The sequence below is a fragment of the Penicillium taxi genome (assembly GCF_028828555.1).
Source record: "Penicillium taxi strain IBT 34144 chromosome Unknown utg000001l_segment0_segment0, whole genome shotgun sequence".
In the NCBI taxonomy this organism is placed as follows: domain Eukaryota; kingdom Fungi; phylum Ascomycota; class Eurotiomycetes; order Eurotiales; family Aspergillaceae; genus Penicillium; species Penicillium taxi.
Window position 1 is genome coordinate 1,871,371 of NW_026643203.1, and position 17,209 is coordinate 1,888,579.

The 17,209-nt window shown below is 48.9% G+C and overlaps 8 protein-coding genes across 8 annotated transcripts; 4 read left to right on the plus strand and 4 right to left on the minus strand.

The window, feature by feature from the left end:
* Positions 1-350: 350 nt before the first annotated feature.
* On the minus strand, positions 351-746 carry N7495_000669 (uncharacterized protein; the record flags this gene model as incomplete). Its single annotated transcript, XM_057203339.1, has 1 exon — positions 351-746. The coding sequence occupies one exon, from the start codon at positions 744-746 to the stop codon at positions 351-353; it is 396 nt and encodes a 131-aa protein (XP_057067412.1).
* A 26-nt stretch (positions 747-772) lies between these two features.
* On the plus strand, positions 773-1,834 carry N7495_000670 (uncharacterized protein; the record flags this gene model as incomplete). The annotated part of the gene is made up of 1 exon (XM_057203340.1): positions 773-1,834. The coding sequence occupies one exon, from the start codon at positions 773-775 to the stop codon at positions 1,832-1,834; it is 1,062 nt and encodes a 353-aa protein (XP_057067413.1).
* A 526-nt stretch (positions 1,835-2,360) lies between these two features.
* N7495_000671 (uncharacterized protein) lies at positions 2,361-3,214 on the plus strand (the record flags this gene model as incomplete). The annotated part of the gene is made up of 5 exons (XM_057203341.1): positions 2,361-2,382; positions 2,437-2,495; positions 2,550-2,616; positions 2,669-2,874; positions 2,948-3,214. The coding sequence occupies 5 exons, from the start codon at positions 2,361-2,363 to the stop codon at positions 3,212-3,214; spliced, it is 621 nt and encodes a 206-aa protein (XP_057067414.1).
* Positions 3,215-4,118: 904 nt separating this feature from the next.
* Positions 4,119-5,640, minus strand: N7495_000672 (integrase zinc binding domain-containing protein; the record flags this gene model as incomplete). The annotated part of the gene is made up of 5 exons (XM_057203342.1): positions 4,119-4,566; positions 4,660-4,799; positions 4,858-4,912; positions 4,965-5,087; positions 5,156-5,640. The coding sequence occupies 5 exons, from the start codon at positions 5,638-5,640 to the stop codon at positions 4,119-4,121; spliced, it is 1,251 nt and encodes a 416-aa protein (XP_057067415.1).
* A 315-nt stretch (positions 5,641-5,955) lies between these two features.
* N7495_000673 (uncharacterized protein) lies at positions 5,956-6,249 on the plus strand (the record flags this gene model as incomplete). The annotated part of the gene is made up of 1 exon (XM_057203343.1): positions 5,956-6,249. One exon carries the CDS (start codon positions 5,956-5,958, stop codon positions 6,247-6,249), a length of 294 nt encoding a protein of 97 aa, XP_057067416.1.
* A 1,650-nt stretch (positions 6,250-7,899) lies between these two features.
* Positions 7,900-10,835, minus strand: N7495_000674 (putative cytokinesis regulator (Byr4); the record flags this gene model as incomplete). Its single annotated transcript, XM_057203344.1, has 2 exons — positions 7,900-8,447; positions 8,507-10,835. Coding segments are annotated over 2 exons (2,877 nt in total), but the record flags the coding sequence as incomplete, so codon positions are not given.
* A 665-nt stretch (positions 10,836-11,500) lies between these two features.
* Positions 11,501-12,911, plus strand: N7495_000675 (uncharacterized protein; the record flags this gene model as incomplete). Its single annotated transcript, XM_057203345.1, has 4 exons — positions 11,501-11,642; positions 11,712-11,926; positions 11,985-12,291; positions 12,448-12,911. 4 exons carry the CDS (start codon positions 11,501-11,503, stop codon positions 12,909-12,911), a joined length of 1,128 nt encoding a protein of 375 aa, XP_057067418.1.
* A 645-nt stretch (positions 12,912-13,556) lies between these two features.
* Positions 13,557-16,104, minus strand: N7495_000676 (putative NADH-ubiquinone oxidoreductase, subunit G; the record flags this gene model as incomplete). The annotated part of the gene is made up of 7 exons (XM_057203346.1): positions 13,557-13,659; positions 13,714-15,595; positions 15,659-15,681; positions 15,742-15,756; positions 15,817-15,868; positions 15,922-15,945; positions 15,999-16,104. The coding sequence occupies 7 exons, from the start codon at positions 16,102-16,104 to the stop codon at positions 13,557-13,559; spliced, it is 2,205 nt and encodes a 734-aa protein (XP_057067419.1).
* Between the last annotated feature and the right edge of the window lie 1,105 nt (positions 16,105-17,209).

The following is a 17,209-nucleotide window of genomic DNA, read 5'->3' on the forward strand; positions in this document are numbered from 1 at the left end:
AAGTCATCAGATCCCTAGAAAATCAGTAGAATCAAAGGGAGAATGTTCTACATGCAGAAAAACTTTAGTATAGTTGAACTGATAAAAGTTGGTATGAATATATTGACACCTTGCTTTTAGGGCTTCAATCTATGCGCTCTATTTAAGCTCCACGCGCGAATAATTTCTATCCTAAAGCGGTTTAGCTTACTTCCACTCTACAACTTTCACTTCTCCTTTGCTTGCAACTTTCAACCCATATCTTTATCCCACCACTTTGGCGCTCTTTTGTGTCGTCGTCAATTAAAGGGGATGGATTGGGATCGCAGAAGGTATTCACAGAATCCGCACTCTCGTGAAAAATGACCTAATTAATCAACGCAGGTTCGATGGGCGAGGAGAAAGTTATCGGCCAGTGAGATCTGGTCGATCACGTTCGAGAGGATATGACAACCGCCCGAGACGCTCTCCACCGCGGGAACGGGAAAGATCTCGTCCGCCGCCGCGAGCAGATACATGGGTTCCCGGCAATCGAGGATATGGGCGTCCGCGCAGTCGCTCACCTCCAACTTTTCGCCGTCGTTCTCGAACCCCTCCGTTCCAGAGCAGAGGATATGGAGGACCAAACAATTACGACAGAAGACGTTCACCTCCGCGAAGATTCTCACCGAGAAGAGATAGCCGAGCTCGATCCCCTCCTGCACCGTGGCAGGCTCGGTCACCATCACATGGTCGTAACACTCCGAAGCGTAACGGCGATGGAACATCGGGCAGCCAGGACTTGAGAGGACATATGCGACCCACTCCGACGGGCCCTATGAGTGATAGACCACGCCTTGTCTCCCCAAGTCCTAATCAACCCCCCATAAGCGCCACATTCCCACAGAGTCCCGTCAATGCCCCTCCCCGCCGTGAACTTCCTTCCGACCTGAATCGTGATACACCCGTCTTACAATCACGACAGCCGTCACCTAAGCGTCATGTGACTAGCGAGATTAAAGTCACGTCGAGTCGCCCATCTCCAGCTTCTCACACAGACCGTGGTAACGCAGCTCCTTCTGAAAGCGCCGGCCGCTCACCCGCCCTCCGACCCTCCAGTGCTCAGAGTCTATCTACATCCCGAGGAGATCATGCTCAAGGGTCACAATCTGACGAAAATGGAAAGGGGCATGACGATTCGAGACGGCCAAACGATGCTTCGGAGCAACAGATTCCTCATCGATTCAACGGCAATATCCCAACGCAGCCCCGGGGCCTCATTAACGCCCGGTCACCGCCTCTAGGACCACCTCAGGGACCCAGAGCACCACCCTCGCACCCACGTGGCGCTCAAAACTGGCCCGCCATGTCAGCCCCAACGCGCCCTCGCCGAGGACCTGGCTCTGGTTCTCGTGATGGACCTTGGAATGGACCTTCTATCAATCGCCGCGGCCCTCCCACGGCCCCGGCACCTAACGCTCCATCTGGCCCTCGAGCTTCGTTCACACCTTCTGGGCCTGCAGGAGCGCCATATCGATATTCTGGACCCCGGCAGAGTACTTCTTTCTCTGGACCTTCTGCTCCGGCTCCACGGGCCCCTAATCATCTCGCAGGTCTCACCAGCATCATCCCAGGTGGCCGACTTCTGCCTTCTGGTCTGGACCCAGCGACAGAGAAGCGACTTTTACAGCTTGAGGCCGATCAAGAGAAGTTGCTCGAGCAAATGAATGAGTCACAGCGTGTAAAGAGAGCAGGGCTCCGCGATTGGGACCGGCTGGACCGTGAAAGTTCAATCTGTGCGCAGAAAAGTGAATTATTGGATGGTCACTTGCAACGCCTGGCTGACCAGAGCATGGGAGGTGGATATCCATTTTAAACGACCGTCCTTTTTCAAAAAAAAAATATTTTGGGGTTTTGCTCGGCGTCTTGAAAAGGAAATGGACTGGAGCATACGGAGTGAATGGGTTTGGTTTAATCACGTAATACCGATACCAACAAGGAATAATGAGCCTTCTTTTCCTTCTTGCGTACTTCTGCATAGGTAGTCAAATATTTAATGTAGTTCTTAAGGATGAAAGCCGCCATTCCAAGGAGCTCTGCAAAGACCAAAATAGGTAAGTATGAGGTGGACCCCAACTACTACATAATCAACCTCTTGGCTTGTTTATCAATTTCAATTTCCAAGATCGCCTAACCTCTTATATTTTCATCAACTCAATCTTGTTTCTTGTTTATTCAATGATTTATTTGTTTGAACTAACTGAATCGTTTAATATTCGGGTTACGGAGTAAGTAATCCGCAAATTCCATTGGCCAGCCGCGGCCCCCTTGTACCTTACAGCTCTTTCGACTTGCAATCTGTCAACAATCTTTCCTTTTTCAACCTCTCGTCCACCGCAACCATGAATATCTTCAGGCTCACAGGTTCGTAAAAACGATCGCCTCTAGCAGCTCTGTAGGAAATACTGACCGAGACAGCCGATTTTTCGCATTTGGCGTCTATCTTCATTCTTCTGCAGAAGATGAAGTCGACCAGTGTATGCATCATTTCCTTTCTAGGCGCTCGTCCAATCACTAATTGACAATCGCAGAGCTGTTCCGGATTGTCTTTCAAGTCACAGGTGCTTTATCTCTTGGTCTTCGTCACTCGTTACCTTGGTGCGTTTCAATGCCCTCAACTCTTACGTCAAATATACTGACGTGTTCCTAGATCTGTTCTGGACTATGTTCGACTCTCTATACCTCACAACCTTCAAGCTTCTTTTCATCGGGTCCTCCGCCTACATCATCTATTTGATGGTGAACGACTACAAGCCTACCCACGATCCCAACCTCGATACCTTCAAGGTTCAGTACCTCCTCGGAATTAGCGCGATCTTGGCCCTGCTATTCCCGCGAAACTACACCATCTCCGAGGTTCGTACCTTGATAACGGTTTTGAGCCAGAAACCTTGCGCGCGATGGTTCCTCTTAAATTAACACTGCCTAGATTCTCTGGACTTTCTCGATCTGGCTGGAGTCTGTCGCAATCCTTCCTCAGCTGTTTATGCTCCAGCGCACTGGTGAGGCGGACACCATCACAACTCACTACCTATTCTCCTTGGGTATCTACCGGGCCCTTTATATCCCAAACTGGCTATACCGATACATTGCCGACCCTCACTTCGTTTCAACCTACCGGCCAGTCACTATAATTGCAGGCATCATTCAGACCCTACTATACTCTGACTTTTTTTACATTTACTGGAACAAGTAGGTCGCCAACCCCCCCCCCCCCCCCCCCAACAATACCCAAATGTATAATCGGCAGCATCTAACACTGAATAAAGGGTTCTGAAAGGAAAAAAGTTTTCCCTTCCTGTTTAAAAAAAATCCCTACAAGCAACAGACCCGTTGCACGGGGGACATGAGTTGTCGCGGTTTCGTCTATTTTCAGAGTCTTTTTTCTGCAGATCGGCTTTTGCTCGGGCTACTCCTATGAAGCACTAAGATCCCTTGAAGATAATGCTATCTCGATATTTTCATGGTGTACTGATATGTTCGACTAAACGGGTCCGAGTTTTACGATTTGATGTTCATTTCACGTCACTTGGAAACTTTTTGGACGTATAGATTGGAGAAAGTGAGAGGTTGATCGATATGCATCTCTCCCATTGTTTCTCCTCGGGTGGTTCCCATTATCCAATTATCCATTACTATACTTGGTCATATAACCAATCTCATCGAGTCGGTCAAGACCTACCTAAACTGGAGTTTTCTTTCGGCGTGCCTTTTTCTTTTTTTTTTCCCCTTCTCTCTTCACTACCACTGTATAATGAGATAGATCAATTTTCATTACTGCATTGTTTGAACCTCTACTCCGTACTTCATATAGTAATCTGTAACATGATAGCTTTCAACGAGCCACCTCCCACTCCCGAGGTCCATAACCCGTTCCAATTCCCGACCTTTTTTTTAAAAAAGCTTTTTCGAGGCCATATGCTTGGCCTCCAGTGTAAACATCACTTTTTGAAGATCACTTTTGAAGATCAAAACATAAGGTGAGAACGAACAAGAGAAAACATATGCAAAACAGCGAGAAACGCCACGTATTATGCCCATGCCCACGCCTTACCCACCATTCGCGCCATAGCCTTACACTGATGGAAGTATCATGTCGCCTAGAAATCACGCTGATTCGGTGCCCCATAATTTGGGACATAGTTTGTCGAGTAGCTTAGCTGCGAGGGCGGCACGGACAATTCACCTGAGAACGGATCTAACGTTCCAGCAATCGAGTGCGGAATAGTACTCAACCCATGAGGAGTGCGCACGCCAGTGCCCAATGCAGAGCGGCTTTGAATACTTCCGTGGTTGTCCATCCAGCCACCACTGTGGCCGTGTAGTTGGGTGTAGTAGTCCGACTGGGCTCTGTCAAGCGCTACCTGGCCTCCGAATGTAGACTCCCGTCTAGATCTTGGCGGCGATGGCAGCTTTGGAGATCGGGATACCATCTCCAGACGAGGCGAGCCTCTCCGGGAATTGGGCGGCGTCAGGCGCGAGCCCCCGCGGCGAACTTGGCACGTCGGGCAGATCTTCACAAAGCGGGAGATAAGCTCCTTAGGCACCCTATGACATACTTCTTAGCGCCTGAGATGGAAGTGACATTTCAGAAATCTGCAGCCTGAAGAGTCCAGACTGTATGGAATGTTAGATGCGTACCATGAATAGATGCGTCGGACTTGTGCCGAGGTCTTGTCTCGACCGCCGTGCTGGCATTGCTGATGGGCTTTGGTGAGGATTTTGAATAGTTTCTCTCGAATGGCGACAGGCTTTCCTTCATGGCAGATCATTTTGCGGCACTAACAAGTTACATTTGTTAGGACCGAATGGTCATACCATCAAAAATCAAATACTCACATCGTCTGTTCCCATACCGACAGTCTGGAGCTTGAACATCTTCTTGACCCAGAATCTAGATGCTGTCAGAAAGTTGCAAACAAAAAGCTTATGTTCTAAGATCTTACCGGAACTGTGCAGACTCAATTGCCGTGTCCTTGGGGTCATTCAGCACATTCTTGATGTTTCGTGCTCTTTTAGCATGGATCAATGCCTTATCCTGCTTCTTTACCGATAGATCATCGACATAGCTGATCAATATAAAATTAGTTCTGCCCATGAAACTAGCTAGCTGGTTGTAAATGAGTGAGTCACAAACCTCTGCATCAATTGATCGAAATCCTTCACATCAGGAAAGCCATCCAGTGGGGGCAAAACGGGTTCCGACAGCATAGCGTTCTCATTGTGAGACTCCTGGTCTTCAATCTCTGTTTCACCAAGGGCATCGCGCAATGGGAGATATCTAGGTGCTTGTAGATACCGGGATGGTGGCATATACTGCGAAGGAGGGTGCTGTAGTCTCATGTCATCCGAGGTGGACATTGAGGGAATGGTATGGTCCGATGGATACTGCATATGTTGCATCGGGGTCAAACTTGAGTGATGGCCATAGGACGGGCCAAATTGAGATCCATATGGATTGAAAGAGTGCTGAGGGAAGTGGTACGAGCCGGATCCCGTTGCATTGAACTCATGGTTCGCCGTTGGCAATCCATGAGAGTGGCTATAAGTTCCCGGGACTGCTAGCTGCTGGTTCATAAGGTAGCTGTCGTTTCCTTCGTTGCGTCTTGCAAAGCTGCCCATTATGTCTGATGGTTGTTCAATTGGAATATTGAAATTGTTTCTGTCGCTTGCACTGTCTGGTCCCGATGTCCCGAAACAGATAAATGAAGATGGAAGAAATGGAAATAGAGATAAAAGTTTAGAAGAAAGAAAAAAAGCGGCAATGAAGCTACGAGTAATTGAAAATGCACTGGTTTGGCAAATTATCAGACGTTGTATATAGAAAATGAAAGAAAGTAAACCATGAAAGAGAACACAATGACATGAACAGTTATTCGTGGGGTATCAATTGCATTAAAAAGGACCCGCAACCTCCCTAGATAAATCTTGCAGGACATGACAGATGCCCAAGGACGTGCACGAGACCATGTCAAGACAGAGTGGGTAGAGGCAAGTGAGGACATCCCTGAAAGAGGAACAGCAAATATTCCACAGAAAAAAGAAACAACAGAACCAGGCGAGTCGAGCAAGAGCTCTGTAAGGTACAGCCAGAAAGAGTATAACTCCAAGCCTGCAGGGAAGAGAAGTGGCATGGGTTTGGGGGATCAAAAAAAAGAAACGAAAAACGCAGCAACGGAGAAGGACTGGGGTTCGTGGTCGACATTCTTTCCGACCCGCCGAAGCAATTGAAGGGTGAAAGCAGGCTGATACGACAGCACATACAAGCAATAGGTGATACGGATTCCTGCCTCGAAGCCCGGCGCCACTATTCGCCTCATGGACGAGCCACGTTGGGCCCATTCGAGGCCACCTATTATGAAGCAGAGATGAGATTGGGGGAGACGCGCGGGGAGAGGGGGGAGAGAGAGGGGGGGGGGGAGGTAAGATGGGGCGACTCTTCCCAGAATGACGCCGACACAAGAAACAAGCATGACAAGCAAGGCCGGGGGGACGATTAGAACCTCCCCGAATTTTTGGAGCGGCGGAACAAACTCCCCGGGAAAAGAACAAGAGACGAGACTGACGAGCGGTAGGGCTTTGTTTCTGCAGGTTTGCCTCCGTCAAACAAAAGTCGGGCTGGAGATTGCTCCAGCAAAGGTCCAAACATGCACGTAACCGTCGTCCGTAAGGAACATGGGTTGGGAAAATAGCTTCCATCGCACTGGGGGTTAAATGCAAATGGGCATGAAGTACAGCCTGTACAGGTATGAAATGGCCTGAATTGGGTAAGCCAAGAGGGAACAATCCCCTGCTGTCCCACTGCCTTGTCTTCTCTATAATCTCTTTTGCTCTTTTTCCCGCTAGAATCGGCCAGATCGTGGGCTTATCGAATGAAGAGTTGTGTTCTTTTTTTGGTTTCCCCCAAGGCCTAACGTTCGGGTTTCCTTTTTTCCCTTTATTTTTTTTCCCTGTAACTATGAAGCGTGACCACTAGACCTTGACGTGGCGTTGATGTCAGGGCACAGCGGATTGGATATTTTTGACAGGCAATCAAATGCAGCATGCGGGATGGCAGGATTGCATGCGTTTGGCCCGTACGCAATAGGTGAGACACCGTGTTCAATGGACTTGGCAAGCCGGAACCTCACAGCTTCAAGCGTCTAGGCCAGTCGCGAAACCGAAAAAGGGGCTCGAAGCCAGAAGGTGCGTTATACAATCTATCACCCGGTGTTACGCTGCTGTTTCCCGATCCTCCTTGAGAGGATAAGAGAGGGAGATAATTGCGAGCCATCCATATGGAGAATGCGAGACTGGCGCTCCAGACGCACTGCACTCACCCTCCTGGAACTCCTGAAAGCCCCGAGTCCGAGAGGTTTCGGATTTGCCTAGGGTGAGGCAGCAGAGAGTTGATCATTGTAGCATGGATGTTCCTTGTTGAACAGATGCGAATAGAGCAGGAGGAGAGAAGAATAGTATCCCGGTACATGGAATAGTAATAGAAGTACACGGGTAAAGAGAAGAAGATTGGAAGAACCATCAGTATAACTTGAATGTGATTGAATTGACTATATTTGACAGGGACTTTATTCCCCCCAATTCCCTTTTTCTCCTTCTCTTTTTTTTTTACATACACAAATTAAGGCAGTATGTACTAAAAAACAAAATAACAATATAGTTACAAAAAAAGACCTAAAAAGAAAACCATAAATCATGTTCGGTCAGGTTCATCAAGACCAAAATAGGACAAGGGTCTTCACATCATTAGTTCGTGTATCCATGCTCAAATCCCCCACAAATGTCAGGGGCGCACGGTGGATGTCGAAAGGGAAAAAAAAAAAAGGTCGAGGCTTTCTTTTCTAGAAATCCCCAAGAAAGGAAGAAGAAAAAAGACATTCATACCATGGTGTCCATGCCACCATCGGCCCCAAGATCACGGATGGCCCATCGCCAGTGGGTTTCACGATCTCCACGGTCAAAGCCAACCCATTTGTCTACCTTCCGTCTCCATTTCTCTTCCTCGGCCCGTTGGCGTCGAATGAACTCCGGGCCGACATCAAATTCTTCGGTGATGGGTCCTTCGTCTGATGAATCACCAGCACTCGGGTCCTCAGCATCAGGTACACACTCGTCCATCATTCCCGAACAGCCCCGTCCGGTAGTATTGTCTTCCAAATCATCTAGACCTGCAAAGACATCAATCTCGTCTTCCGGTGGGATTCCACCTTGTTTTCCAGACTCGATAGACCTCGCCCGAAGCCAACACATGCGGTGTGGGTCAAAAACCATACCGCCGACGGTCTGGACATTTTGCGTAGTACCCACATTAGTGATCAGTGCAGGGGCTGGTTTTGGTGACTTCGGTGCAGTGGCAATATCAAAATCTTGTACGAGATTCTCGTTTCCTTCCCAGCGGAATGCGCTCGGGTTGTACCGCATGCCTCGTACAGCTAAAAGTCAAAACAGTCAGACCTATCGCGAGATATAGTTGAGGGATGGGGTAGCCTACACTTAGATTCTTGCAAACTGGATCCCAACGGCTTGATCAATTGAGGTTTTGAGGGAAGTTTAGAGGTAGATTTGCTCTTTCGGCTTCGAACCGAGGCCCCATTGGAGGATATACGTGAGATAGGACCCTTCCAATTGGGGTTGAAAGGCAGGAGGGGACCGGTCACGTCACGAGGCTTCGAGCTTAAAGAGGAAATGCGTGATTCTCTCGCAATGCGGGAGGAGTTAGTGTCGCGGGCAAATCGGGGTGTGGAGTGGCTTGGCTTTGGGGCTGAAGGGGGTGTAGTAGTAGGAGACGAGGTAGGTGGAGTGATTCGGCTGACACTAAGCCTGCTGCGTACAGATCGGGGAGCACCTCGACCGGCGGGGTTCTTGACGAACTTGCTTTCAGAGTTGACAGAGGTTGGCAGATCATCAAAGGACTCCAATTCGGTTCCATCACCAAAGTTTCGTCGCTTTGTTGGTCGATTGAGCGTACGCGCAGAGCCGGATGTCTCGGGTTTGGTAAGATGTAGGGATTCTGGGGGAGACGGTCGAGATAGTCGAGAAAATGTGTTCTGGGGCATATAAAGATCACCAGAGCTGTCCGAACCAGCACGACGGGAAGGGCGATAGGTGTTCGACGAAGCTGAAGGGTAAGATTGCCTTTCGAGTGGGCCAGCCGAAGACAGTGCACCCTGTGGCCTGCGAAGTGCTCTGCCGTCTGCGACGAGGCGCTCAACAGGTGTCTTTGGTCGGCGGATGGAATCCTTCGAATGAGATGTAGTTCGTTGTGAGTTCTGTACCCCACGAATAGAAGGCAGGGACCGTTTAGTCTGAAGCCGGCTACTAGAATCGGCAGATAATGGAGGGGTTCTCAATGTACGTGAACTGAGAATCCTTCGGGTTGTAACGGGAGAATTGGAGGTCGGGACAGGGACAGTTGGTGGCAGGCTGGAAACTGATGTTTGGGCTGTATGTCCAAGTCGACATTGAGAACTTTGGAATTTCGATAAAGGTGCACCGCTTTCAGAGACGGTTTCCAAATTAGAATGGGTAGATTGGGTCCGCTCATGGCTGCTAGACAAACGAGGAATACGAGTATTCTGGCTCGTAGAGTCTAATGAGCTGGTGAAAGTTAGGGTGGTGGCAGATCGACGTGATGGGCTTGATGGCCGCTCTGTCTTGCACTTAACGTTTGGGTTCAAACTCATTTTGCCCGGTGAAAATGCTCTCCCATTATCAACTTCAATGCCAGCGAAGAAGTCGTCGACATCTGAGAAGTTTGGTGGGCTTGAACCTAAATCTCTCTTGGTAGGTGCTTCTCCAGGGGAGCTCTCCTGGCGCTTTTTCAGAGAGGCACCAAAATCCAATGGTCCTTCGGGAAACACGAGGCCATCGAGACCATCCTCTTCGCTTTCCACAGTGAGACAGCTTGAAACACTGGGGCTCGCAAGGGAGATAGTGGAGCTAGGAACAGAGCGACCATCTCTAGCTGTGCCAGCAAGTCGAATGCCAATGCTCCCTTCCGCCCACTCGAGATCAAAATCATCTAGAGGCGTCGGGCTTGAGATGCCAAGGTAATCTTTCCGATGGGTCAGTTGAAGAGGTTGATGGTCCGGGGGGAACTCAAGGTCTTGGTCAAAATCTTCCACGTCCCGTCTCAGTGCAAGGGTTTTTCTAGGCAGGTTGAGAGAGGTCTTACGTGGGGATCGGGAAGGTGGAGCCTTAATAATAGGGACGATCTGTTCTATGGGAGTGGTGTTTTCATCCTGGAATCGATCCAAGGAAACCAATGCCGACTGGATGCGTGTTGACAGAACGTCGTTCCAAGGCGGTGAGGCTGTGGATTTAACGGGGCTGGTAGCCACAGAACGTATAGACTCAGGAAAGATCGAATATTGCGGTGTTCGTAGCTGTAGTACCATCTCAGGGTCTGGGATCTCTACGTCGTCGGACCAGTCATCCACGAATGACCGCTTCGTCTTCCGGGTCGATAAGCGTTTGATGGCACCGCCAATGAGGGCGGAACTGGGGATGTTGGCAGGTATAGGAATCCCAGCATGTTTGGCAGAGGCAAGAGCCTCTTCTTTAGCCAACTCATCGTTGTAATGTAAGAGGACCTGCCAGTCCTCGTCTCCAGCATTCGAGTCGATATCGGAGCGCGCAGAACGACGCGAAGAGATTGAATCACGGTGTCCAGAAGGTCGAAGTGAGAAATTTGTGATAGAGCCAGAGCTCGATGCAGTCCGAAACTGGTGTCCATCGTTGAACTGCAGGTCGTCATCGTCATCCCAGCACTCAATAATCTCATCCTCACTCGGTCGCTTTTGGATCACAGCCGACTCCATTGTGAAGAAACTCAGGAGAACGGCTCTGTCAGACGATGGCGTTCGAACTCCACTGTATATTAGGTGACGTTAAAGAGAGTCGAAAAGTGAGAGCATCATTCCATGTTCTATGAAGATGCAAGAGGACAGTTCAGTCAAAGGTCTCTCATGGACGTTGTTTGTTTCATCGTCGTTTTACACAAAGTAGGCAAGACGGATAGGGCGGCTGAAAGGGGCTCGGATATAAATTAGGGTTCAGGCGGGCTTGTTCGCACGGACTGATGGGAATTTTTAAGAACTGATAAAAGTTGAAGTAATGCAGTTGGGACTTTAGGGTGTTTGGGGAGGGGTTTGTGTCAAGTATGCATGTGGCTGGCACGTTCAAGGAATCCTTTAGTGTGTTATGCCAGCTGGACCGTGGGAACCTCGGTTCCCCCACCGCGATCCTCCACTACTACTAAACTACTGCGAAATTAAAAAAAAATATCGATTTTAAGGGGTTTATAGGAAAAAATTAAGGGAAGCTAATTTAGCTAGTTAGTTCTACAAAATTAGCGTCTATATGGTGGATCCCTAACTCTGGTGGACAATCAAAGGTTGCCTACAGCAGTATGACTGCCTTGCTGCCTTACTACTTTTACTTCCTCAAGCAACTTCTTCTTCTATCAACAACCACACAACAGACAATGTCTACCTCCAGAGTTGTTCGCTTTTTGCGAACTGATAATCCAGATACCTTCGTACTGGTTCATGTCACCGCTGCCGGACCAAAATCGTTAGACTTATCGCTATCAGCTACTGAAGGAGAAAGTCCGTATACCGCTGTGGGTAAGTGCTCCGCTCTGGATGAAGATTACCACCCACTAGGAATACTTTGGAATAACATTCAGACTACAGTTAAAAAATCTCGCTTGAAAGATTTTAGAGCCAAAAACTACCAAGGTTCCGAAGATGAATGGGCTCAAATTGTCTCTTACATCCTCGGCGAACCCATCCCAGCAGATCAACTGGCATCTATCTCTGGAATTGAAGCAACGGCCAGCATCACCGGCTCTGGCGACGAAGACAGAGAAATCGTGCTGGCAATCCGCAAGAGGGTCCAATCAATAACAGTAAGTCACTCTAATCAGCCTAAAAGAGTAAGTGGGTCTAGCACTAATGCTGTCCCAGCAACGACTTGGCACACTTGTCCTTAAGCAGGACGATGAACAGGCAATTGAGCTTTTTGAGTGGACCGGAATCGCGGCAGCTAAAGCAAATGAATTACAAAACCAAGTCACTGAACTAGCAGACCGCCATAACGGCTTTGAGGAGAAGATCAAGCAGCTGACTGAGCAATTAGAAGAGCTCATACGGGTCAAGACCGAGCATGAAAACCAGCTGTTGGCTAATTTTGTTCAGATTCTCAATGAGAAAAAGCTCAAGATCCGGAACCAACAGCGTCTCCTAGCGACGGCAACGGCAGATTCTGCCAGAGGTACGCACGCTCCACCTTCCAGAATTTTTTTTCAACGGCGCCGTGGTGGCTCCATAAAGATGGATTCCTTCGCAGATCAAGCGGTGTACAAAGGGCTTTATCCACCTAAAGTCCCACTACTATATGGAGTATACTAACTTATCACCATGGATACAGTTGCGGAGATACAGGCTGCAACGGGCTCAGTACATGAAACTAGTCATGAGATCCATGCTTTGAAACGGCGCGCACAGGACATTGCCGATACAGATGGCGACACCGATGACGGCTTCGAGCAAATGGATGTCGACAAAAAGAAACCTGACATTGCTACAAATGACGAAGAAACCGATGACGGTGGTCAGTTTACGCCTGAGCATTCGGAAAATGAAGAAGATGAAGATGAAGATGAAGAGGAAGAGGAAGAGGAAGAAGATAAGAAAGAAGACAATGAAATCAACAATAACAATGATGGGAAATCCACCGAGGTGGGACAACGCCCGTCCCCGAAGGATCATTCCCCACCGCCGCCACGACGAGAACTTCCTTTCACCAGACGTGGCCAGCTTGGAAAGGTCAAGTCTCCAGTGGCGAAAGTAATGGATGAAACTGACGGAGAAAGCGATGATGATGAGTTGTGATCTGGAGGTTTTATTAGATATTAAAATTGAATGTAAGATAAGCCCTGAATCTGCCCTACATATGTAGGTACCGAGGTCCAGACATAAGTACATACATATGCACCTCAACTGTTAGCAACTACGTTAATTCAACCCCAGAACGATCCACTATAAAATTCTACAGCGCACAACGCATAAGCTTACTTATGAAACCATGTGTTTGAAGTTTATTATTGTGGGGAAATCCAAAAATAACTTTAGAGCCATCCATGATGCCTGTCGAGTTGGGCATCTAGTTCACACGTGAGCTGCTTCTCATTGGTGAGTCCTTTCCATCTCATATATATACATACATATACTTGATCGATGTATATCTAATCCATGATAATAATTTTAGACACTGGAATACTGGAATGATATCTCCGACAAGGATTGGAATTTTGTCTCAATCATTTTATATACAAGTCAACCCCAAACGATTGGTCCCGGGTCCACCGAAAGAGGTCAACCAAGGAAACCGGACGGCGTTCAAGATGATGGAGAAAAACAGAAGATGGAAAGAAAACGATCAAAGGGATGTTTAGGGTGATACAAATGACAACGCCAGCAACCATTAGAGAAAACACAGAATCAATGACCGGCTTATATGGGAATGAAATTCACCATTTAACCGTGCAGAGCCTGAGGGGACATCTCGCCAGCGGCCATAAAGTTAGTTTCTGGGTTTCCAGTCTTCTTGGCAATGGAGCAGCGGGCCATGGTGGGTGAGCTGTGAGAAGAGGAGTTAGCATCAATGCTAAATAAAGAAGCAGATTGTAAATACCTTCGGGAGATAGAGTCAGTGAAGTAGAAGTCTTCGATAGGTTGCTTGAAGGGAGCACCAGTGGTGATAGCACCCTTGTTCTGGTCGACTAGCTGCACTTTGCTCAGAGCGCCAACGGATGTGGGCTCAACGGCGTCGTAACGGCGCAGTACAGGGCTGATCTCTTCCATTCGGTCGCGCAGGGCCTCAATGTCATCGTATGGGAGGGGGACGCCAAAGAACTCGCTAGCGGCACGGATGATCTTCCAGTCATCACGAGCGGCACCAGGCAACGATGTTGCCGCACGGGTAACCTGTACACGACCCTCAGTGTTGATATAAGTACCGGCCTTCTCGGTGTATGCAGCACCGGGAAGAACAACATCTGCGAACTGGGCAGCACGGTCACCGTGGTGGCCCTGGTAGACAACAAAGGCATCCTTGGGGATCTCGCTCTCGGCGATCTCATCGGCACCGATGAGCCAGACCATCTTAGGGGCAGTCTGAGCAACCTCGGCGGACGGGGCAGTGAAGCCCACTTCATAGGCACCAGCCCGAGATGCGGCACGTTGCAGGACGTTGTAGCCTTGCCATTCGGGAGTGTTGAAGTTGCCAGTGTGCTTCTCAACGAAGGAACCAACAATCTCGAAGATGGCCTTGGAATCGGCGTGCTCAGCAGCTGCGCTACCGACGACAATCATAGGACGCTTAGCAGCAGCCAGTTTCTTCCCGAATTCACCGGCCAAAACAGCCTTCAAGGAAGAGGCATCAGCACCCAGATGCTCATATTCGAAAGTGCTCTCGAACTCTTCGCCAACAAGGCCGATCTCCAAATCCGAGCGAAGGTACTGCTTACGAATACGGGCGTTCAGGACGGAGGCCTCGTTACGAGGGTTAGTAGCAACCAGCAGAATAGCATCGGCCTGTTCAACACCGTAGATTGTAGAGTTGAACAGATAGCTGGAACGAACATCTATGCCGTGGGCAATAGGCGCACTGCCACCAGGCTGGTCCAGGGCGAGGTTGTCAGAACCCAGCTTGTTAGCCAAATCCTTCATGGCAACGAGCGACTCGGTGTCCACCAAATGTCCAGCAACAGCCTTGAATTCATTCGACTTCAGCTGGAGTTTCTCGGCGGCCGAGGATACCTCAGCCAGGGCCTGCTCCCAAGTGGCGGGAGCAAACTTACCCTCCCGCCGAATAAGAGGAGTAGTAAGTCGCTGGGTCTTCAATCCATCACAAGCGAAACGCGCCTTGTCATTAATCCACTCCTCGTTAACGTCATCGTTCAGGCGTGGGTTAATACGCATCACTTCCAGGCCACGGCTGTCGATCCGGATGTTAGAGCCGAGGGCATCAAGAACGTCGATAGACTCGGTGTGCTTCAGCTCCCATGGTCGGGCACGGAAAGCATAGGGCTTAGATGTCAAGGCACCGACAGGGCAGAGATCAATGATGTTACCGGACAACTCAGAGCTGAGATTCTGCTCTAGGTATGTTCCGATCTGCATGTCATTACCACGGCCGGAGGATCCCAGCTCGGGTGCACCTGCCACGTCGTTCATGAATCGAACACAGCGAGTGCACTGAATGCAGCGGTTCATGGAGGTCTTCACGAGAGGGCCGATATTCTTGTCCTCCACTGCACGCTTGCCGCCGACTTCGTGGAAACGGCCTTTATCGGAACCATAACGCATGGACTGGTCCTGAAGATCACATTCACCACCCTGGTCACAGATAGGGCAATCAAGAGGGTGGTTGGCGAGGAGGAACTCCATCACACCCTCACGGGCCTTGTGGACCAGGGGTGAGTTAGTCTTGACGACCATACCAGGCTGGACGGGCCATGCACACGATGCCACCGGCTTGGGGGCTCGCTCAACTTCGACGAGACACATACGACCTGTTCAACATATTCACATCAGTACAATGGTACAGTGAAGATCAAATGAGGATCACAACTCACAGTTTCCTGCAACCGCCAATTTTCTTCAAATCTATCGTTAGTATATCGCAATTATCGAATCCATCGGTTCGCGGGGTACGTACTCGTGATAGCAGTATCTGTCGCAGAGTCAGTACTAATTAAACTTGTGTATGGTGTTTCAAAAAAAAGTTAGATACCTGGGGACTGTAGAGCCTGCCTTCTCGCAAGCTTGGATGAGAGCAGAGCCGGCTGTCAAAGGATGTGAGTAGTCGATCAATTGCTGGCATATATAGGTATGTTACCTTCCACGGATACCTTCTTGCCATCTAGAGCCCATTGTCAGTGTGAATTAATCGCGTATCTAGAATTGTAGACATACCAACAGTCAGTTCCACCTCGGCTGCCCGAGGGGCTGTTGTCGCAAAGGCACGGGTCCTGGGCACCCGGAGCGACCGGGCGGCCGCACGAAAGAGCTGCGGCCGCATAATTGAGGAGTGAATATGAGAGGAGAGGGGGTAGTGAGGATGGGGCAGACGAGGGGTTGGAAGCGGAACGGTCGATGAAGGGAGCTGTTGTTCAGAATCGGATTTGCTGGGTTACATAATAGGATTGCTGACCATCTGCCTCTGGCCTGACTTAATGCCTTTACGCGGATTGGCTCTTCGCTCGGTTAGACTCCTTTTTAGGTTTAGCCCCGGTTATACGGAGAAACTACTATTCCGATATTAATTCTTATAAAATTACTGACTACCCTTGCACCCTTTTCTGCAAATATCTCATTCACGGGCATAATTTATTGTAGGATACAGGGCCTTCATTCCCTGTTTCCTCTACAGCATTGTCCCAGACAAATGCATAATGCACCGTAGCTGGAGCAGTCAAGGGCTTTTGTCCAATGATGACTTTGTTCCTTACCGACGGCGGCTACATCCCACGAACTTGAACTTCGACGGGTTTTCCACAAAATTACTGCAGCGTAGTCTCAAATTGCCTGGACAACTTCATCGCTTACTACCTTCGTATCTCTACAATATAGAACAACTATCTACTGAAAGGGAAATACAATCTTTACAAGGAATCTTTTTTGAAAATATCTTGGGTAATCCGTCACTTAACCTATTATTGGCCAACCCTGAGGTGTTGTTGCGGTATTGTCTCAATGTTTGTCTCTCGGACTTGCTGATGCCCACTACCCTATCAAAAATCTCATGAATTAATTAATGAAGCTGGAAACTGGGTGCCTAAGTACCTACCTACGTAGCTACGTATTGTTTATATATGCCGCTTTATGAAGGCGCTCAGAGTCAGGCTCATAGGAATCTGGTAGGGCCTAGACAATATCTTTCTTCAGTGCGGGCCATCTGGAGCTCCAGGGCTGGGCATTCCGATTTACTTCCAAGGTTCAAATTTCCAACGCTCCAAGATTGCTTTGAATGTAGTTAGGTACTTCAATCACTTTATTATCTACGCTGCCAGCAAGTTTTACTTTATCGAGTGAGTAGGAAATAATTCTCAACACCCAAACATCATAATATATACTTGTACACCTGGGCACCGACATTTTCATTTCAAAATACATAATAACATCAA